General features: G+C 47.5%; 2 protein-coding genes across 2 annotated transcripts; both read left to right on the forward strand.

Moving 5' to 3' along the window:
• Positions 1-4,044: 4,044 nt before the first annotated feature.
• Positions 4,045-12,452, forward strand: dhrs1 (dehydrogenase/reductase (SDR family) member 1). Its single transcript, XM_061253814.1, has 9 exons — positions 4,045-4,174; positions 7,583-7,729; positions 8,236-8,379; positions 8,895-8,974; positions 9,065-9,197; positions 9,970-10,113; positions 10,753-10,822; positions 11,159-11,239; positions 11,847-12,452. Exons 2-9 carry the CDS (start codon positions 7,586-7,588, stop codon positions 11,981-11,983), a joined length of 933 nt encoding a protein of 310 aa, XP_061109798.1. The 5' UTR covers positions 4,045-4,174; positions 7,583-7,585; the 3' UTR covers positions 11,984-12,452.
• Positions 12,453-13,959: 1,507 nt separating this feature from the next.
• On the forward strand, positions 13,960-21,402 carry homeza (homeobox and leucine zipper encoding a). The gene is given in 4 exon segments (XM_061254300.1): positions 13,960-14,102; positions 15,896-16,103; positions 19,368-20,308; positions 20,310-21,402. Coding segments are annotated over 2 exon segments (2,013 nt in total). The 5' UTR covers positions 13,960-14,102; positions 15,896-16,103; positions 19,368-19,388.
• The last annotated feature ends 951 nt before the right edge of the window (positions 21,403-22,353 follow it).

The following is a 22,353-nucleotide window of genomic DNA, read 5'->3' on the forward strand; positions in this document are numbered from 1 at the left end:
GACTGGCTTTGCCCCCCAAAAATGGTTCCAACTGCAAAATAAAGATGTTCATTGATAGACTTTAATGCCTTGTCTTCTCCTTCGAATGCAGCGCATGGTTCGGTTTACTGGGAGCCACTGCGGCGGTTGGCATGGAATGTTTGTTCTGTCTGGAATGTTTATTCCCACGGCGAGTGTTTGTCATGGCTGGTTATTGGATTTATTTATTTTATTTTCTTCAACCTGCACCCATTTGTGCCCACTTGCTAGTAGGATGTGTCGTGTCCTGTAATTTTTATCCTCCTGACTGACTCCAATTTGTACCTAAACTGTTTAATGGGGTAGCTTGTTTGTCCCAAACTGCACCGGGAGTGCATTGCCATGTTCAGTTTCACTTATCCATGGACTCTGGACTTGACCATGATTGCACAATCATGGCAAATCTGATTTGTCTGTAGCCTCCTTTTTTTTTTCTTTTTCTTTTAGAAAAACTTTAGATGCTCTGTTTTGGCTGTATACTACGACGGCGTATTTGTGATGCATCCGAGAAGAGTCACGACTGGTCTCCTCCTGGCTCCTTGACCACAGCAACAGCCTCTTTACACTGCAGACTAACCCCCCCTCTCTCAGCAGGGCGGGGGGGGGAGGACTACTACTAACGAATGTTGTAGCGGCGGTACACTAGTAAAGAAAGTTTGCAACAGAGTAAAGTCCATTATTAGGAACCCTTGGCTGTATAGTCTAGGGGACAGACAGGTGGGAAGCGCAACATATTACAGTATACCAATGTGTTGACAATAGTGAAACGGTGTGAACAAATGACAATGACCACAAAATAAAATGATGGGTGTTTATTTGGCTACAAAGTTACCAGACTAAGGAGAAAAGGGGGAGAACAGTGCCAAAGAAAATAAACAATTATAAACATTCCCTTACTTAATCTACCAAAATCTAGACCATAGCCGTAATGACCGGCTACTAGCTAAACTAGCCAAAAACTACAATGATGGCATGTCCCCAATTTACCTAGTGTGTATTGACAAGGAAAACCCCTACGTGTAAGTATGTATGCCCATGGGCAGCTCTTACCTATACCCCTTTTCTCCTGCTAACTTTACCCATAAAAACTATACAAAGAGCAAACAAAAAGCAGGTCTGAAGAGCAAACGATTTCAGCATGCCCTCTTGCAAAAACAGAAAGGTGAAAATAACTGAGGTGTGGTTGAACAGCAGGGCTCTTGAGGATGGTGGAACACCCTCTGATTGGTTGTGGGCTGATTGGCAAGGTCCGACAGCTGGCATGAATCAGGGACCTGGGAGAGTGACAGAGGAGAGGGACAACCGACAAAACAACAGGACACACCCAAACAAACCCTGACCGTAACATCCATCTTTAAATATTTTGCAGTATCACTGTTCTAAGTGAGGTGTACAGTTCTGCAGCATCTGTAGGAGCATCCCATCCATTCTCCTGCATTAGTAGTACACAGAGCTCGAAAACAGTCTCATCAAAGGGAGCTGACTCTTGGGTGTGCACTCGTCCTTGCACACAACCACCTCCTCAAGGTCCACTGTTTTGAGCTTGTCCTCAGCACCGTACACCTGTGGGACTGTGTACATGATGACTGGACGACCTCCATGCACATCTTGACCTGGCCTGGGTCTGATCTTGTGGGTGTTCCATGTTCGCACCACTTCATCCACTTCTTTCTGCAAGAATATACATTACAGGACAATTACACTTGAGGTGGTGTGTAGCCTAGGTATTGCATTATTGTCACTCACTTATAGATCAGGCCATAGGTTACTTTAACATTGCGCTTGACTTACAGTCCTAGCCCATATAGGCTAGGACTGGTTAGACTAATACTAAATATTTTAACTTAACACATTTCATTTTCACTGAATAAAATTAATTGTTCTGTGTGACATTATCTGATCCTATTATTAATAATATGTCGTTTGTACAGTTTTCATCTGGATCGTTCTCTGATGCGCTGATGATGTAAAGACTGCATACAGTGTACAGTGAGTGCGCGTGCTGTATTGAGCTACAGTCTGATTATGCTGTACTTTGTTTTTTGTGTGTACAGCCTGCGCGTGAAATTCACTGACTACCTGCATGGAATTGACTGTGTGCGTAATACGCAGCTGGAAAGCTCCAATCGTTAATTGTATCAGCTACATCAGGCGCGCTGTGTGTCATATTATCAATCATGATGTTCTTTCTCCATAAATGAGCGCGTTCCATAGATTGTAAATGCGTTCATAATTGTGACCTCTTCTCTCTCTTTTACTCTCGGGTTTTGCAGAGGCAATACAACTCACCCGATGACAATAATTGTTTTGTGATTGCTTGTGATTATGAAAAGACATGTACTAAATGTAATAAGTGTTGGCTAGGTGTGGAGCTCTGTACAAGCCCACCTTGCACAGATTTGTACTAAAATTTGTGCTAAATAAATAAACCTAAACATGGGGCTATAGGGGGTGTTTATATAATAGATTCTAGTTACATAAGTTTGATGTACTTCAAACAAATTATCTTTTAACTTTGGATTCATTCAAACCCGATGCAGGTGTCACGAACTTTAAATGTATTATTTACATAGGCCTATATTAACACACGTGTATGCTGAGAGAGAAAGAGAGAGAGAAGGAAAACAAACGTTCAGTGTTTCTTTTACTTTCTATTTTTGTAATGATGTCCTACCTGAACGAGGTTGAGGAAACAGAACTGGATTAGGCTTTTATCCAAAAAGTCTCCAGAGAAGTGGCCATTGTCTTGGTGAGCTTTGAACATGTTCATCCAGAACTGAACGCTGTGTTTGCGCAGTATTCCCCACCAGGATTCAATACGTTGATTGCCCGTACTGCGTCCATAAATAAAACTATTCTCTTTGGCGAAGGTGTCGGTGTGGTTTCTCATCAGAAACACCTGCATGTTAGCGACATGTCCATTTTCAGTGCCATTGTCCGCACGAATCCTCTCTGGACACCCACCCAAGCGCGTAACGCATTTCATATAATAGTCAGCTATAACCTTGGGGTCGTTGTTTGTTGTGTAAGCTTCCATCCAAACAACAAAACGACTGAAACCATCTATGCATCCGTTAATCCTAATACCATATGGCTTCAATTTGTCATAGGAGTCCATGTGCCAAAGAGCATTAGGCCCTTTAGTGTTGTACTGCCTGCGCCTAAGACGGTGCGCTCTTCTAAGATCCACACCTTGAGGATCAATTAATTTGATGATCTGTCGTATTGTGTCCTGCTGTACCACAAATCCCATTTGAATTGCCCGTAGATGTAACCAGCGATATCCTTGCATCTGTCCATTGTGTTGTAGTTCCTGATGCACAAAAGCGATCACCTCATCCAAATCAGTATGTTGTTTTTTTCTGAATAGACCCAGTTTACGACAATGTCTCTTCAAAGTCCGGATGCTTATGATAATATGGTGATTCTGGGCTAAGATCAAGAGTATTTCCTTATTGCTAAATCCGATTGGAAAGTATAACTTGATTAGGTCATCCATTGCAAGTGGAAGCGGTGGCGGTGTGATCCAAGTTGCAAAGTGAAGGGATGTGGTTAAAAAGCACAATTTTTTTTTTCCTCGTAAATTTGCGAGATTATAAAGTGGCAAATTTGCAATTTAAATGAATGCCTACAAATTGGTTGTTCTGAATTTAATTCACACTCCTGTATAATTCTTGTCTAATTTCTGTAACTGTCTGCTGCCTTTCCAACCTTTTGTGAGGGTGCCACTGGGGCCAGTTTCATTTTATTTATGAAATTGTTTACCCTCTTAAACCACGTTGGACATGTCACATCTATTCAGTCCATGTAGAATAGAAGTCCTATATTCGCATTGCTATATTGCAAACTATTAGAAAATGCAGTGGTCAAATAAAGACGCTGGTGAATCAATAGCCTCCTAACTGGTGAAAGTGTGGACGGACTCATTGGCTGCTACAAAAACCGACATCACAAACCATCGGAACGCTTTCCGTTTTTCCTCATTTACCGTAAACCGTCTACTGGAAGCGACTCATATTATGCTATGAACCGACTACTGATTAGGGCTGGGCGCGGCTTTTGTGAAGCCATTGGTAGGGAAACTTACGCCATCGCCCCTTCAACAAGAGCTGATACAAGTTTCATGCTGGTTAACTGACGGCGTGCGACTGGGAAGGTAAGGTGCACGATATGGTTCTGTAACTATTTTTTTTAAGTAGTTCGATTCATATGTGCTTCTGGCAAGTAGCTACGTTTTAATTTTGGCGGTTGCTACAATGGAACTGCCAGTGCACTACGTAGTTGAATGCTACGTTACGGAAATTGGATTACAGACACGCATGACTCCAGTTAAGAATCTCGCTGCAATGGTTTTTACGTTTAATATCTTGCTTTAGGGGCATCGTGCATTATCTAGCCTGTCAAAACTTGCTTCCCATGTGTATCTTGCAAACGATCATTCACTGCGTGTAGATTACACTCAGTCTGATTATCAACATAGTCGGCCAATCTAGTAGCCCGTACTGGCGTTAAAAGGCAGGATATTTTTTCAAGTATTTGATTCGGAAGGGTTTCTCCCAACCAGGAATCTCTCCCAGAAGGGTTGTCACTGAGCAATGGCTGACTTGCCTGAATAATATTGTGTCGTCTTCAATTGATGGCGCTATTTCGCCAACGCTTACTTGCATAGTTGTTTAAAATTAAAACGTTACAGTAACCACATAGCTCTACCAAATCGTTTCCAACCAGCGCCGCATACACCTTTTTTCAAAACGTTTGTTTACACTATTCCACTGTGTGATTCGCCTCCAATTTCAGATACATTTTGCTGACAATTCAATGTCACCTTGACTAAACAAACACGCACACTGAAAAGTTATTGATGCAAGGCAAAAGACTCAAAATTTCATAGGAATGAGACTGCAGACTTAAATAAAAAAATTAATGAACATATCCTCTTGGCATGTGAATGATTTGGCCCCTAGGTTTTCATGAAAATAAGGAAGCACAAAATAGAATGCCTCAATCAAAGGCTTTTTTATATTCTGGGATGGGTGGATCATGGCTATCCTCGTTCCATATTTATCTGGGGAATATGGGTCTGAACAATAGTGATCACATTACTACAATTCACCCATTATGGGTCAAATTGATGGTGTTGCAACTAACCCTATGTTTAAACTGTCCGTGGTCTCCCCTGTTCCAACGAGCATGTTCAGTTCAGTATAATTTGTCGTTCTATGTGCAAAGCGACCAGTCATAATCACTGCAGGTAAAAGTATCTTGCCATAAGCTTTTTTTTACTTTTCCTTGTAGTTACTTTTTGTGGCATATACTACTGTAAAGCCACTCCAGCGAACATATGGAAAAGGGTTGCACCATGTTAGCCTGTGCATTCTCATGTTATTATAATAACAATAATAATAATAAAAATAATAATAATACATTTTATTTAAAGCGCTTTTCAATACACCCGAATGTGAGACTGCAAAGAAAGGGTGGCATCCAAGGTCTGAGTCTGAGGTTCTGAGTTCTGGGGCTGGGTTTGATTGCAGACGGCTGTGGCATTATTGGTCATGCTGAAGTCCCTGTAGTAACAGTCTCTGCATCAGCAGCACACCGAAGGTCATTCCTCACTTTGACCAAGGCAATTTCAGTACTGTGCTTCGCAATAAAACCTCACCTCTGTCAGGCTTCAGAGTGGTCATGTTGGGTCATATAACGCTGAATTCGGACAGCAACAACACGTTCCAAGACTTTATCCAGGAAAGGTAGACTGGAAATAGGTCTATAGCAGGGGTCGGCAACCCTGGTCCTGGAGAGCCGCAGGGTGTGCTGGCTTTCGTTGTTACTTGGCATTAATTGATCAATGAAAGCCGTTGATTGCACAGTTAACCTACCTCACCTGGTTTCTTGGGTCTGAATTGGTTGCTTATTTTAAGGTGGAGACGAAAGCCAGCACACCCTGCGGCTCTCCAGGACCAGGGTTGCCGACCCCTGGTCTATAGTTACAAAAACAACATTGGCTCAGGTGGTTAGAGCAGTCTTCTGGCAGTTGGAGGGTTGCCGGTTCAGTCCCGCCCTGGGTGTGTCGAAGTGTCACTGAGCAAGACACTTAACCCCTGAATGCTCCTGATGTGCTGGTCGGCGCCTTGCATGGCAACCCATCGCCGTTGGTGTGTGAGTGTATGAATGGGTGAACGAGAAGCATCAATTGTACGGCGCTTTGGATGAAGGTGCTATATAAAATGCCGACCATTTACCATTTAAAAACTGTGAGGCCTTGTTTCTTCAGTTTGAGCGAAGCAGGAGCTTCACCAGATGAAAGTGACACATTAACTGTGTTGGGCGATAAGAGGGCAAAGAACAGGGAAGTTGGCGTGGAATCTAAAGAGCAGGCTGTGGAGCTGTGGACTTGGATATGAGGTCAAAAATGAGATCATTAGCAGACCGTGCCCTGACAGGGGAGAGTCCAAGTCTTCAGTTGTTGATAAAATAGATCCACCCTATTTACTGCAAAGTTCTGGACTGACGGAAAGGTGAGGGCTTTCTAGAGGATGGATCAGTTTATTAATGGTGCATTAATACCAAGTTTTTTATTTATTATAGTTATTTTCTTCTTATAAAATACGTTTATAGTAGTATAGCAGCAGTGATTGGGCCTCCTTGTACCTTGTTGTTACATGATCGTTGTATGCTTCTGCATGCACAGTAAGTTTAGTCCTCTTATATAGTCGCTCCAGTTGTCTCCCAGAAGTCTTCATGGCACGTAAATTAATTGAGTTAAAATGAAAAGGTGGTAAAAAAACAGCAGCAGCGAGTTATTGTGGGAGACTAGATCAGTCACTGAAAGATCGTGAGGTAGAGCTAGGCCAGATGTTTTAATCATATCTAATAATTCAAGGGAATCTATGGTCTTTGTATTTCTGTATGAGATGCACTGGATGTTGTTCTTGGGTTTATATAAGAGCACGGTGAATAATATAGTTCTGTAACTATATTTGTAGGTTGTAGTCAGAAATTTATAGGTTGAAGATTTTCTTTCATTTTCACAAGACTACCCGCCTTTATCACTGATGTGCACGCACAAGCATACGAACAAATTGTTGAGAGTGAAGAACCAGAAAGATTTATTCAAAAAGATTTGTTTGTTCATATACTGCCCAACACTAGTGGGCAATTCTGGTCCTGAAGGGCTGGTGTGTATGCAGGTTTTTGTTTCCACCGCTTACCCCGGCTAATTCAGCTAGCTGGTTATACACACCAACACTTGAAGATTAGATCTCAGTAAAATGTTTCATGTTGGGGCACAAGAGCAATCTTCAGTCGTTATTCATGTGCATATCACGAAATGTAGCTAAAATGTCAGATGGAGCAACAAACTTTAGGGCTTATTAAGTAACCAAGGCCAGAAGTTAAGTAACCAGGGCCAGAAGTTGGCATGGAAACCAGAAACGGATACTGCCCTCATTGCCCACCACTGTTCAAAAGTCCAGACTCTCTCTTTCTCTCCCTCTTGTCTTTCTCTGTCACTTCTTCTCACTCTCCCCTTTTTTTCGTTTCCTCTCTTGCTCTGTTGCTCCAGTCGATGGCGCTCTCCGGCTGGGTGTGTCTGGTTACCGGGGCCTCCCGGGGCATTGGCAAAGGCATTGCCCTGCAGCTGTCTGAGGCTGGAGCCACGGTCTACATCACTGGCCGCAACGAGAACAGCCTGCAGGAGACTGCTGCGGAGGTGAGTTAAAATCGGCCGTCTCAGTGAGGTCGGGCAGTGGCGGCCATTTCAGTGAGGTCACAAAGTGGAAGCCATTTCAGTGAGGTCACAAAGTGGCGGCCATTTCAGTGAGGTCACAAAGTGGAAGCCATTTCAGTGAGGTCACAAAGTGGAAGCCATTTCAGTGAGGTCAGATAGTGGAGGCCATTTGCATGAGGTCCGATGGGCGGTGACCACTTGTGAGGAGTCAAATGGCTGTAATCATTTACAGATAGAGATTTATTTCTGAGTCATGGTGAGAGGTCTGTTGCCTTTGTTGTGACATTAGAGAGGGTGTTAATTTCTGCAAGCACCTGTCCCTGCCCTCTGTGTTGATTGGGTTCTCTTCCTCAGTTCTGCATTCTGCTTGGTCTGCAGTTACCCTTCTCTCTAAGCTCTCTCTGCCCTTCCTTCTCTTGCTCTTCTTCCCTGTCTTTTGGCTGTTAACCTGCCTGTCAGTCACACCTCACCTCCAATCCCATTGGCAGGTAAAAGAGAGGGGCGGGGGCTGCCTTCCCGTGGTCTGTGACTCATCAAAGGAGGACGACATCAAAGAGCTATTTGAGCGAATCAAACGCGAGCAGAAAGGCAGACTGGACCTTCTGGTCAACAACGCCTACTCTGGAGTGCAGGTCAGTGACATCATCACAGTGAGACCATTTTTGTGTGATGATGAGGGAACTGGGCAGGGTTCGCTCCATTTCCTTGCTGTCTTCTCATTTCTCAACTAATTTTGTGTCTGCAAGGGCGGATGGACAATGAACAAACTGAAACGAAACCGAACCGCCCTCACAACCGATATAGAAAGTAGCCTCTGCTCCATGTGCAGGGTATTATTATCTATGTTCTTGAATAATTCAGCCAGTTGAAATGCCATTGGCTGTGGCAATTAGAACCAATTTTCAACCAGTGAGCTTGAATTATTGTAGTCATGCAATGTTTTGGTACAGTGTCGGGCCGTCAATTGTATATTTTGAAACCTGAATTTAAGGACTATAAGCACAGGCAGAGGGTGGGTCAACATGTCGGTGAGCCTTTTTTAATGATAGGAAGGGATTTACAATGGTCTTGTAACAATGTTTTAACACAAAACTCTAAAAAAAACTATAAAATGAGAGATTGCTTTTTTTTTTGTGTGTGATTGCAGGCGATATTTGAGAACATGGGAAAGAAGTTTTGGGAAACGGAACCCTCCATGTGGGACTGTATCAACAACACTGGACTCCGGTAAAGAGAGAGAATGAGAATTCCACCAGATTAAGGTGTACACAATGCCCTGTTAACCAAACAGACTGCATTTCCCCTCCTGTCCTGTAGGGGGCACTACATCTGTTCAGTGTACGCTGCCAGGATGATGGTGGCACAGGGCCGGGGGCTGATGGTGGTCATCTCCTCTATGGGGGGGCTGAAGTACATCTTCAACGTGCCCTACGGAGTGGGCAAGGCTGCGGTGGGTACTTAAATCTGTCTGTGAGACTGGAACCGTGGGTGTCACGGGTGGTTTTCAAATTCGGATTCAAATACTTTTCTGTGCTCGATTGACCTTGCCTGGTGCAATTGAGGCAACTGGGGAAACCAGAAGGCAGGGATTTTTTGTGCACTTTTTGAGAGTATTTCATTACATTACAGGAATTGAGCTCTTATCCAGAGTGACGTACAACAAGGTACAAGTGCACTGAAAACCCCAGAGCGGAGTATAGTAGCAAGTGCTAGAAGTGACCACATGGATAAGAACTTGGGCTCTATCAAAACAAACAAAAGCAACAAATAAGCAGGTATATGCTGTAGTCTAGGAGGGAGATGACAGGGCCGAGGGATCCTGTGCAGAGGGAGAAGAGAAACGGTCCGAGGACTGGGCCCTGGGGAACTCCTGTGGCAAAGGGAAGAGTGGCCAATACTGCACCAGCCCAGGCTGCCTGGAAGGAGCGACCAGAGAGATAGGACTCGCTCCGGACTAGGGCTGTGCCGCAGCCCTATTGGAACCTATTATACAGGATTTTATATGTTTATTACGTCTCAATACACCGGGCCAGCTCAGTAAAGCATAGAAAAGTATTTGCTTGAAAAGCAATTTTTTGGTATTTGTCCCAGGTCTGTTCCAAACACACAGGCCTAGTTCAGCACCAGCAATCGCAGATGGCTTCACTGACCCCACTCACATTTTCCCCATTTCCCCCATTTCTCTCTCTCTCTCTCTCTCTCTCTCTCTCTCTGCCTCTCAGTGCGATAGGCTGGCTGTCGACATGGCGGTGGAGTTGAAGAGGAGTGGCGTCGCTTCGGTCAGCCTGTGGCCCGGAGCGGTGAAGACAGAACTCCTGACTGAGCTCTTGTTGGAGACTGCGAATCCGGTCCAAATGAACTCAAAGGTGTGCCGAGCCGGGTCGGGCTGGGGTTGGGTCAGGTTCCTGCCGGCCGGAATTACCCTGGGCTATGTTGGCTCAGGTGGTAAGAGCAGTCGTCTCATTGGCTCAGGCGGTAAGAGCAGTCGTCTCATTGGCTCAGGCGGTAAGAGCAGTTGTCTCATTGGCTCAGGCGGTAAGAGCAGTTGTCTCATTGGCTCAGGCGGTAAGAGCAGTTGTCTCATTGGCTCAGGCGGTAAGAGCAGTCGTCTCATTGGCTCAGGCGGTAAGAGCAGTCATCTCATTGGCTCAGGTGGTAAGAGCAGTCAGAGGGTTGCCAGTTCGATCCCACCCTGGGTGTGTCGAAGTGTCCCTGAGCAAGACACCTAACTCCTAGATGCTCCTCCTGACAAGGCGGTTGGTGCCTTACATGGCAGCCAATCGCCGTTGGTGTGTGACTGTGTGTATGAATGGCCGATGAAGCACTTTGGATGAAGGCTCTATATAAACCATTTACCCTCCTAATTGTAGCTGCCTCAATAGGTGGTGACATGTGGTCCTGACTGAAACAGAGGCATTCCTTTAGAAGTGAAAATCAACCCCATGACAAATATTTAAAATGCAAGTGGGACTAATTTAGGTTGTAATTCTATGTCTGTCCTTCAGACACGAGCAGTCTTTGCCAATGGGGAATCCACAGAAGTGAGCGGAAGATGCATTGTTGAGCTGGCCAAAGGTAGGCTGTTTGCAGCAGTGTGTGAGTGTGTGTGTGTGTGTGTGTGTGCGTGTGAGTGTGAGTATGTGAGTGTGTGTGAGTGTGAGTGTGTGTGTGTGAGTGTACTCTCTTCTTTCAGTGCCAGTTTAGTTGCGTCAACTTCAGCACATATTCTCTCCTTTAGTAGTTCTTGAACTGGAACAGGATATGCTGGAGACTATCAAGTCTCTGAACCGTGCCTTTACTCCTGTTTCTGTTCAGGTGGCTTTCTGTAACTGCAATGGCTCGTTTGTTTGAGCTCTTATAAATGTTGTCTTACTGTGAAGAAACGGTGATGCCTCCTTTTCTGTTTCACAGACAAGAACCTGATGTCACTAACTGGGAGGGTTCTGATGACCTGTGACCTTGCAAGGCGCTATGGGATACGGGATAATGATGGTAAAATGATGATGGTGGTGGTGATGATGATGATGGTGATGATGATGATAGCCTCATGCTCTGGGCCTGTCTAAATCAGCTGCCCTGTGAGGCTGACTGAGAGTGTCCTGGGTTCAAATCCTGGACGAGCCCCTGATTGTTATGAACCCAGTTATCAGGTGCAGAATAAATCTGGCCTCCAAGCCAACGTCTACATTTTAAATTACATTTCAGTCATTTAGCAGACGCTTTTAATCCAGAGCGATTTACAAGTGCGTAAGTTCCTAAAACAAGTCAAACGCACCATAAATAGCACAACACGCATGTAGAGCAGTTATTACCAAAAACAATAGTCATCAATACACTTTTTATATATATATATATATATATATATATATATATATATATATAAGGTAAACAAGTCTAACTTTATATTATTTTTTCGAATATAGGGTAAGCAAGTCTTGGTAGCTACAGTGGCATTAGATGTGTCCATATTATTGTGTGCCTGTAACCTCTCTCTCTCTCTCTCTCTCTCTCTCTCTATCTCTCTCTCTCTCTCTCTCTCTCTCTCTCTCTCTCTCTCTCTCTCTCTCTCTCTCTCTCTCTCTCTCTCTCTGCCCCACAGGACGTCATGTGACCGACTACACCTCCCTCAGCTTCCTGCTTTCCCAGGTGCCCTACCTGTCCTGGCTCTCTGCACTCACGCCCTCCTTCCTGCGAGTGCCCCGGTTCATCCTCACTCTCACTGGGGGGCACTTCTGACCCCCCCCCCCCCCCCCCCGCTGGCCCTGCGTACGGAGGCTCCCCTCAGGGAACACCGGGCACTGCTGGTTAGGCAGGCGTGCAAACTCATTTTTGTCATTTTTGAAAGAGGCAAACGCATCATTACTTGTGCAACTCATTTGTTTATTTTTATACTCTGTGCAATACTGAACACAGACACGCACACAAAATAAATACTCCTGTACAGGCATAACTGTTTTTGGACAGGACAACTGTGTGATTGCTTTTAGACTCATGTGCGAGTCCAATGCATCACGCCTGTAGTTTGTACAGAGGACCTCTACGAGTGGCCTTTGAGATGGGCCGTGTATTTGAGATGGCCCACGTTTGACCACAAGCAGACGTGCGTCCTGCATATTCTGCAACACTTCCCTAGGAATAACACAACGACTTTACATTTGAAATAGCCTTTACGGTGTATAACAAAAAATAAATATAAGATAGCAGCGTCACGTTGTACAAGTTGTTTTTTAAGTAAGATATATCTGTATAATTTAGTTTTGGTGTGTGTGTGTGTGTATATATATATATATATATATATATATACACACACACACACACGCACCACAAATAAATACGTGTACAGTATATATACAGGTTCGGTTATTTGAATGGGTCTTTGTGGATGATTTATAATGTAGCCTATTAATTTTCATTCAAGATATTATTTGGATTCGGATTCCTCCCAGTAAATCGGTGCTTAGAGGTTTTTTTTTTTTTTTTTTTTTTTTTTATGTAAAAAAAAGTAAAAATAAAGACTAATCTTGCTTTATTTTGAAGAAATTTGTCATGTTTAACCATTTAGAGGTAAGGTTCGCCTATGTTCACTTGGATAGTAATTGTAAAAGGCTTTTTGACCAGGGGTGCCAAAACTTTTGCACACTACTACTAAATTTTACTAGAGGGCAGGGAAGGATCATATTCTAACAAAGACTAAAAGTTCACTTTTACTTGTACACACTAACTTATACTGATAAAACATTTTTTTTAAATATGATTGTGCCTGTTTTTCCGAAGTTCAGATTGCCACTCCAGGACCATAAAATGCCACACACGATTTTGCTGTCAACTGCTGGATTTTTTCAAGTTCGCAATACATAAGACTGTGCCTGTTTTCTAAAGCTACGTTTACGTTTACGTCTAAAGGTTATACACATTTTGTGGTTTCGCGCTAGCCGAATGTAATACTATGAAACAACATTAATTGCCGTGATAAATTGTGGGATAATTACATTCATGTGCATATTATAGTCATAAGATTTACACTTTTCCACAACCAAATTAAATGTCTCCTAGTACAGCCAGGTTAGCTACATGTGTTTTAAAATGTGCGGTTGCTAATGTCTGGTTTCACATGGGACCAACGACCTTCCAGTGGTATGCGGCTCCTTGGTGATTATCAATTCATAACGGATGTAATTCATGAGTGTGGTCGGGCGAGAGTGGACGTCGTTAGGGTCAATTTATCTTCGGTTGATGTGTGGGCTAAAATGACCGTTACGTGCAGGGGACTGGGCTGAGGGGGGGGGGGAGGGGGGCCTTGGGAGTATTCGCTAGTGTATTTCCCCCCATCTCCGTCAGATCAATTTCTGGAAAAGTTTGACAGGTGTAACTTTCGGGAGCAGGCTTCTTTAACGACGCTGCATGTTAGGAAAGAACCATGACGTCTAATTGTGTATTAGCTGTACGTCTCGACTGGCGTGATCGTTAGCTAACAAGCTAGCGAGCCACACTAGGCCAGTCAGTGACCGTCCGACGTCTGTTGCCCTTTCCTAACAAAAGATGGCGGTGGTAGTTTGATAGTTGCTGGCAGGCCAGGCCAGACCAGCCTGGCATGAGTCCGATTCAAACCCTCACACTCTACGACACGCCTACACGGTCTCCTCCTCCTCCCCCTCCTCCAATCTCCGCCTTGTCCGAGACACGGATACACCCACTCCCCCGTCACCCCGGGAGATAGGGGCCTAGTTTTTTCCCGAGTTTCCTTATCCTCAGCCTAGCCTCGATTTGGCCGGACAGGGGAAAACACTTTGGGATTTCCAGAACAAAAGCAAGCCACACGAACGGACGACCGACGCAAGCAACACCAAAGAAACGCGTAATTTTTTTTTGTTTTGTTTTATGAAAGTCAATTTCAAGAAATCAATTTTAACTTTTGCCTCCTATACTTGGTTGGAATTAAGGGAAATAAAGTTCCGCAGCAGTTAGGGTAATTTATCATCTGAAATTAGCTACTGCGAAATTATTGTACCGAAACAACCCGTGGCAAGCCCCGAGGAACCTAGTACGGACATAAACGCGACACGGGGCCAGATAGTTATTGTTGTAGCTTTGCTGTGTCTCAAACTTCGGATTGAGTAGGGGGAGAGACGAGAATTACGCGGATAAGCAACAGCCAAAGTGTTAAACTACAGGACATTTATTCGGTAAGTTTGTTTTGTGTTATTGGAGCGTGTCGGGACTGCGCCTGTGCACTCCGGCGTAGGCTAGTAGCTACCAGTTATACTGCTACGCCACAAAAGACCCAAGTGAAACGGGGTCGCATTGTTAGCGGTTGACATTGTTGTGGACTTCCACTTGAATTGGTGATATTTCTTTCCTGGTGATCAGTGGGAACCGAAACCCTTTGGTTTCAGTCTGTGGGTGACTGGCAAATCGTCTTTGCATATGGTAACGTCACTTTGCTAGCCATTTAGCGTCATTCTTGAAACTGTTTCAGTTATCAACGCACTGAAGAAAGTCGCACGCAGTAAAAATAACGCCGTTATTCCCTTTTGTTAGTTGGCGACACAGGCTAGTTTTGGACTGCCCACTGAACTCTAACCTTATGTTTTATCTGACGAGATGCTACGTTTAATTAAATGTAAACGAAGAAAGTGGCTAGCCGGATATACCGAGAACGAAATCACGGGCTTTTTGGCTAGCTATCTTAAGTTAGATCACCAAGTTTTGGTTGTTTGAAAACAAGTAGCCCGTGGTATACCCAGCAAGCTGTCCAACGGTTTATGCTAATCATCATAGCAAGCTTGCTTCGCATTACCATCAGAGCAGAAAATTAGCTTGCAGGTCCACTTGCTAGCTGCACGGACACAAGCTGGTTATTTGGCTAGCCATGAAAACAGAATTTTAAAATTTGTCAACACTTGTCGTGATCTGCGTGAAATGACCATACCTTGTTATGGTTAGGAAATCACGTCAAAGCGGGCATTCTTATAAATTGGTAAGTACAGATAGACTGCAAGTCCACAAGTCTAAACCGTTTGTTTATTTACTTGGACAAGTTACAAGGCGAATATAACGATGATCATGATTAGTCTACCTAATAATGGGATAAGAACTAAAAGTAATCAAGTCATGATATTTCAGCTGCTGAGCCGGCTATGGGGCACTTGAACTCAGTTGCCCATATTTCTGAATTGATCGGTATTTGTCGCTCCGCCTGTGACCAAATGTGGACCAGCTGCTACAATATTGGTTTCCCGTCAGGCAGGTGTTAGCGCTGTCAATAGCGCCTTCCACGCCGCGACGGAAGCGCGGTGTTACCGCAAACACAGGTTCTTACAGATGCTGCTTGGAAGAAGTCGGCTAAGTAATTTGAATGGAAAAAATGAATGTCTAGCTCTTAATGCGGCAATACATAGTGGGTCTTGACCGGCGTAAGTTAATTTACGACGCATATTTTGCTTTTCCGTAGCAGAAGTTGCCTTTTCTACATTTGTGTAAAGCCATAGTTTGATTTTCACACCTGCCATATGAATAATGCACAATGTCTGCCGTTGTTCGTGTTGAGTTTTCTTGCCCTTTCGCCAGTTCAGTAACTTTGTTTATGTTGCACTGATCCATTGGCTGCTGTGTCTGAGATTGCTAACCCGCAGTGGTATTCTCCCACAGCATTGGGGTTTGTGCTGAACCACACTGCCTCCTGCTGGGGAAGGGGGGGAACTACAACCCCGGACAGACGGACAGAGAGGGGGAGAGCGGTGACCTCCGCTACATAAAGGGCAAAGGGACCCCAGACCCCGCCCCCTTCCCAGTTTTCCTCTTTGCGCAACGAGGACCGAAACCGAAGAGCCTCAGCTGGGAACGCTCTGGAGAAAAGGTGAGTGCCTTTTCACGTCGCTACGACGAAGTTACTGCGTCCTGGGAACCACTGTGCCTGTGTGAGGGACGTGTGACTGATTTTACTTGCCTACTATTAAGTATACGATTCTACGCCAAATAATGTGTACTTTTGACACGGCCAGAGCGAGCCAAGCACCCCCCCCCTTCCTGGCATCACCCTCCATCAAAATTCGGGGAATTTCTTTCTTTTTTTCTTTTTTTTTTATGTGCTAAAGACGGATTTCTTGTGTTGCGTCACTGCAAAGCTGATTTCCACCGCTGACTCATGGCAGCGATTTCAGCTCATTGTGCAAATCCCCCCCCCCCCCCCACACACACACACACACACACACACACACACACACTCACTCACTCACTCACTCACTCACTCACTCACTCACTCACTCACTCACACACACACACTCTCTCACACACACACACTCTCTCACACACACACACTCTCTCTCTCACACACACACTCTCTCTCACACACACACACACACACTCACACGCACACGCACACACTCTCACACACACACTCACACTCACACTCACACACACACACACTCACACACACACACACACACACACACTCACACACACACACACACCCCCCGAGCCTCAGAGACCGGGCCAGACCTGAGGTCATGTTGCACAACAAAGAACGGCTGCATCCGGACTCGCACCCTACCCCACCGTTTAGGATGTCAGAACGGGATCAGTGAGTCCCAAACTATAGCTGTTGTGCTAAAGCTACCCCGGATGTCACACTACATTCGGGGGAAATATAACTTTAATATTCGATATAAAAATAGCGTGTGAACCCTGGACACTGTTCTGGCACTGGTATCCCACAGTGCATTGCGTTAGGTCGCGACCCGAGCAAACAGAAAGTGCGATGTTCGAACCCAAGCCATGAAATGGTTGAACAATTTAAACGCAAGTGCTACCTTTAACTTTGCTTAGCGAAACCTAGCTAAAATCTATGCTGATATTTTCATTTTTAATCTAAAGACTGACGTGAAATCATTAAGCTACTAATTGGTGAAAGTGCCTGGCCACTAAAGCTGGGAGGTGAAGAATTCAGACGAATCAAGTGATAACAAGCCAAACCTGAATTGTATTAAGTTTGAGGAAAAAGTTATTGAAGAAATCGAAACGCATAAGTTGAACAATAAGCAATAGTGCAAGACATTGGCAGAAATAAGCATACACAGAGATCCTTCAGGTCCGAGTTTGTGTTTGTGAACCGCTGTTCTCGACGACCACAAATCCGTTGGAGTGCCATATCATGAGGGTTTGTTTCTCTTTAAGCTTTGTCTTCAAACTGTATTTTCTCTTTAAGCTTTGTCTTCAAACTGTATTCTAAATACATTACCATTTTAAATACAAATATAAATACAAATCCATTTTTTAAATGCATTTTGTACAGTCCGTTCTGATATCGAGAGTATATTCTCAATACGAATGAGTTAGAGGTGGTAATATCTCTGACATGCATTTGCTTTTTTTTTTTTGTTTCACATTTGGGTGTTTTACTATTCAATTACATTATTTTTATAGATATAAATATATATATTTTTCTTTCTCCCCAAATCCTCAGCGTATGAGTAACTTCGCTATACGAAACCCCACTTTGAATGATGGAATTGGGCCGTGTTTTTTTGCGTTTCTTTTCTCCACGCTTAATGGCCGTAAGTCATTATGAAGCGTGTGGGCATTCGTGAAGAAGCAGTCTGTTCACCCAGCCCACAGAACCGGCCTTTCTATGCTGTCAGAAGTGTTTTATTGTTTTTCTCCACGCTCTCAGTTAGCGATTCGAAGTACAGCGTGTACCGACCGTGTACTATCACAACTGCCATCGTCAGAGGGAACATCTCTTGCCATTTGTATGTTTAGCGTTTGGTGAACTTGGGAGCACCCGATAGTTTGGTTACGTAAACAGGAGGCTGCAGGGCCAAACTGTGTGGTGTTAATGGGGCTTGAAGCGCAGGCTTGAGGTGTAAACCCCCCCCCCCAAGCCTTTTTCACAGCTATCTTTCACCTCCAGCGTACCCGTTTTCCTCCCCCTCTCTGCCTGGACAAATGCCGCCATTACGCTCCACGCTGGTGTGGAACTTAAGATGGTCGCTGAGCCACAAGATTTTATATCACACTGCTTGACCTGCGCGTTGGCAGAATGAAAATGGAAGATTGTGGGTAGAATCTGATACCAAATGAAACAAGCAAAAGCCTGATAAAGTACTCTCATGCCCTCTGTCACATACATGGCCAACATTCTTTGAGGGAAACTTTTTTTTTTTTACTTTTTGTGTACAACTTCACATTACTGTGGGCCAACAGAAAATAATTATTTAATTCTCAGTTTACTTTTAAGAACCCAACACAACCTAGCCTTCCCAGCAGAGTTGAGGCAAATTACAGTAAGAATGCAGTTACAGGTACACGACAGAACTCTTGAAATGTTTTCAGGTAAGCGATACATTGCATTTTGCTTAAAAAAAAGAAATCATTAAAATTGGAAATGATAAATTTGAACAGTGCGATGGTGACATCGGTTAATTTCTGTAGTCCTCTTGAGTCTGGCCTTCGTTTCGAATCCGCCTCTTTCATTCTGCAGAGGAAGAGGAAGAGGAGGAGGAGGGGGGGGGAGGAGGAGGAGGAGGGGGGGGGAGGGAGGTGTGAGACTGGCCGCCCTCTCTCTCTGGGTTTGTTAAAGAGTGTGATTAAACCCCCCAGGTTCCCCTCACGTCTCCTGATTCTGACGCAGCCAGACAGCTGGTCCGAGCTGAGCCGGGTGCTAACAAGCTGTGGGGGATGATTATAGCCTCTCTAATGGGAAGACCGGGGCTGCTCAGTGACGTGTTTAAAGTGTGCCCGGCCCACAGCCTGACTCCTGTTTGCTGAATAAGATGGAGGGACAAGGCGGCTCTGCTGTGCAGGGGGAAGGGGGAAGGGGGAAGGGGGAAGGGGGGCGTCTGTATCTCTGTATCGCTTTTGATTCTGGGTGTTTGAGGCATGAATATTCCCACGTGTGTGCGCAAAACCTGCCACACACCACACGGACACAGACATAAAGTGAGGTCCGTAAGTATTTGGACAGTGGTATCATTTCTGTTCTTTTGACTCCAGCACATTGCAATTGAAAATTCCTACATGGATCGCCCCAATATGGATGTAAATGGCCTCCCTCTCACATGCACTCTCTCTCCCTCCCCCCTCTCTCTCTCTCTCTCTCTCTCCCTCTCCCTCTCTCTCTCAGGGAGTGAAGGGTGGAGGGGAGATGAGTGTCATGGCGACGCGCGCGGAGTGTGAGCGCAGGATGGAGGCGTGGCAGCGGCCCGGCGGGGGGGAGGGGGGCAACGCCACGCCCCGCTCGTACCGGGGCTCCCACCCCAACGCCAGCGGGCGCCCGGCCCCGCCCTCCGAGCACGCGGCGCCGGCCGACAGCGAGGGGGCGGGGCCCCACGGCGCGGCGGCCAGCTTCAGCACCAATCACAACGCGGTGGTGTGCCTGCCGCTGGTGTCGGAGGGCCTGAAGCTGGTGTGGACGCAGTCGGACCAGACCCGCGAGCTGGACGGCGTGCCCGAGCTGGCCCAGGCCTTCAACCTGTTCCCCTACCCCGCCTCGCGCGAGCTGGCCCTGCTGGCCCGCGCCTGCGCCCTGCCGCTGGACAAGGTGAAGGTGTGGTTCATGGTGCAGCGCATCAAGTACGGCATCAGCTGGGCCTCCGAGGAGATCGAGGAGACGCGCCGCAAGCTGGCCGGGCCGGAGCGCCTGGGCACGGCGGGGGAGGAGGGGGAGGGGGAGGAGGCGCAGGAGGCGCAGGACGTGGGCGAGGCCACGCACCCCAAACGGGCCAAATACGAGCCCCCGGCCCGGCCCCACTTCCGCTCGTCCCTCCCCCCGCCGCAGGACTCCTACTACTACCGGCCCCCGGAGGGGCCCCCCCCAGCGCCCCCGGCCCCCCCCGCGGCCCCGGGGCCCCCCACGCCCCCGGGCCGGGCCGGCCGCTACAAGAAGTCGAAGGCGCAGCTGGCGCTGCTGCGGAGCAGCTTCCTGCGGGAGAACTGGCCGGCCGAGGCGGAGCTGCGGCGGCTGCAGGGCGAGACGGGCCTGAGCCGCAACGACATCCGCAAGTGGTTCAGCGACAGCCGGTACCAGCTCCGGCACGGCCGCGGGGCCGGCCCGCCCGCCCGCAACGGCCACGCCCCCCCCCCCCGCCCAGCAGCTGCACCCGCTCCCCCTGCTCGCCCGCCAGCCGCCCGCCGGGGGCGGGGCCAAGGCCGGGGGCGGGGCCCGCGGGAGGGTCGCCCGGAGCAACGGGGCCGGGGGCGGTGGTGGGGACGCCGGCTTCTTCGAGAACTTCCTCTCCAGCAGCCTGCAGGCGGTGACGCAGGAGGTCAGGGCGGCGATGGACGTGGAGGCGGAGGAAGAGGAGGAGGAGGAGGAGGAGGAGGAAGAAGAGGAGGTGGAGGGCGAGGGCGAAGAGGAGGTTTTGTCACTGGAGCACTTGGCGGCGATGGAGATGAAGGAGGAGGAGGAAGAGGAGGAGAGCGAGGAAGAGCAACCCCTCCAGCTCATCGGGAACCGCGAAGACCCGGAGGTCAACCCGCCCACCACGGCGTCGACCACGTCGTCCTCATCATCCTCTTCCTCCCCCACCCCGTCCGTCCCCAACAAGCGTGCCGTCGCCGGGGGGAACCGGCCCACCAAACCCGCCCCCTCCGGCACCACCACCACCACCACCACCACCACCACCACCACCCCTTCCTCCTCCTCCTCCTCCTCGTCCTCCTCGCCGGGGCTGACGCCGGCGGGCCGGCCGCGGAAGACGAAGGCCCAGCTGGACGTGCTGAAGCAGCACTTCCTGCGCTGCCAGTGGCCGCGCAGCGAGGACTACTCGCGGCTGGTGGAGCTGACGGCGCTGCCGCGCGCCGACGTCATCCAGTGGTTCGGCGACACGCGCTACGCGGTGAAGAACGGGCAGCTGCGCTGGGTGCGCGGCGTGCGGGACGGCTTCATGGCGGCGCTGGCCGCCCAGCGGGGCGCCGGGGCCCGCAAGCGCAGGTCCCAGGAGGGCGGGGCCGCGGGGGGGGGGCCCGCGGGCGCGGGGGACGCGGCGGTGCCGGACCCCGGGCCCCTGGAGGCGTACCGCCGGCAGACGGGGCCCCTGCAGGAGAAGGACCTGGACGGGCTTTGCCGCCGGTCGCGCATGAGCTACCAGCAGGTGCGCGATTGGTTCGCCGCGCAGGAGGGCGGGGCCTCCGATGGCGAGCTGAACGTCACTGACTGAGCGGGGGGGCGGGGCGGGGCGGGCGGGGCGCAGAACCACGCCCCTGCTTTCGGGTCTGATCTGTGCCTGCGGCCGTCTGGGGAGCGGAGAGGGGGCTCCAGCAGGACTTCTGGAAATCCGTGTGTGTGTTTATGACGTGTGTGTGTGTGTGTGTGTGCGCGCACGTGTGCGTGTTTGTAATGTGTGCTTGTGACCCATATCAGGGCAGATGGTGAGTCGTACCGCTGCCCCTCTCTGCCTGCAGACGTGTGTGTATTTGACGCGTGTGTGTGTGTGTGTGTGTGTGTGCGTGTGTGAGAGAGACACGTGAGAGTGTGAGAGTGTGTGTGCGTGTGTGAGAGTGTGAGAGAGACGCGTCCCGCTGCCCCTCTCTGGAGCCCCCTGCTGGTGAAGAGAGGAACTGCGCTGCCCCGTACACTGGTTTAGTCTCGCGCTCGTTCGCTGGCAGTTCCTCTCTGGGTTCGTGTAAATATATAAAATGTAACATTTAGAGTTCCAAAGTTTGGTTTGTACTGGAGCCCAGTATAAGTAGCAGAGCAATACCTTGTTGAGATTTAGAGATTATAACACTTCTTTGTCCTTTTATGACCATTTTATTTTTGTTTTAGGTACTCTAGCGTAGCTAGTTGAGTAATGTGTGCAGAGAGAGAGAGAGACCTCTCGGTTGTGTTACGTTGACTAAGACTCCGTCTCGCACAATGTATTCATTCTGCATAGCTGTGTAGATTTGTGTTGCACTTCAGTTTGGACCTCTATATTTTTAGACGCCTTGTTCATTAAATTCTTATATAAGCCAGATTTTTAAATTTTATTTTCTGTTCTTCAGTATGTTTCAAAAAAAAAGAAGAAGTTTCAGGACCTTCACACTGACGCACGAGTGTGTATCCAAAGACGCTGAAGAAATTCGCCGTTGCATTTTGTAGCGAGTTTCCGAGCAGATTTTATTGTTTT

This window comes from Conger conger, chromosome 9 (genome assembly GCF_963514075.1).
Source record: "Conger conger chromosome 9, fConCon1.1, whole genome shotgun sequence".
In the NCBI taxonomy this organism is placed as follows: Eukaryota; Metazoa; Chordata; class Actinopteri; order Anguilliformes; family Congridae; genus Conger; species Conger conger.

Bases quoted from the DNA above. Each gene is read 5' to 3' on its own strand.
- dhrs1 (XM_061253814.1), top strand. From the start codon at position 7,586: ATGGCGCTCTCCGGCTGGGTGTGTCTGGTTACCGGGGCCTCCCGGGGC. The intron at 8,380-8,894 runs GTCAGTGACATC...GTGTGATTGCAG, and splicing joins ACGCCTACTCTGGAGTGCAG to GCGATATTTGAGAACATGGG. The intron at 9,198-9,969 runs GTGGGTACTTAA...TCTGCCTCTCAG, and splicing joins ACGGAGTGGGCAAGGCTGCG to TGCGATAGGCTGGCTGTCGA.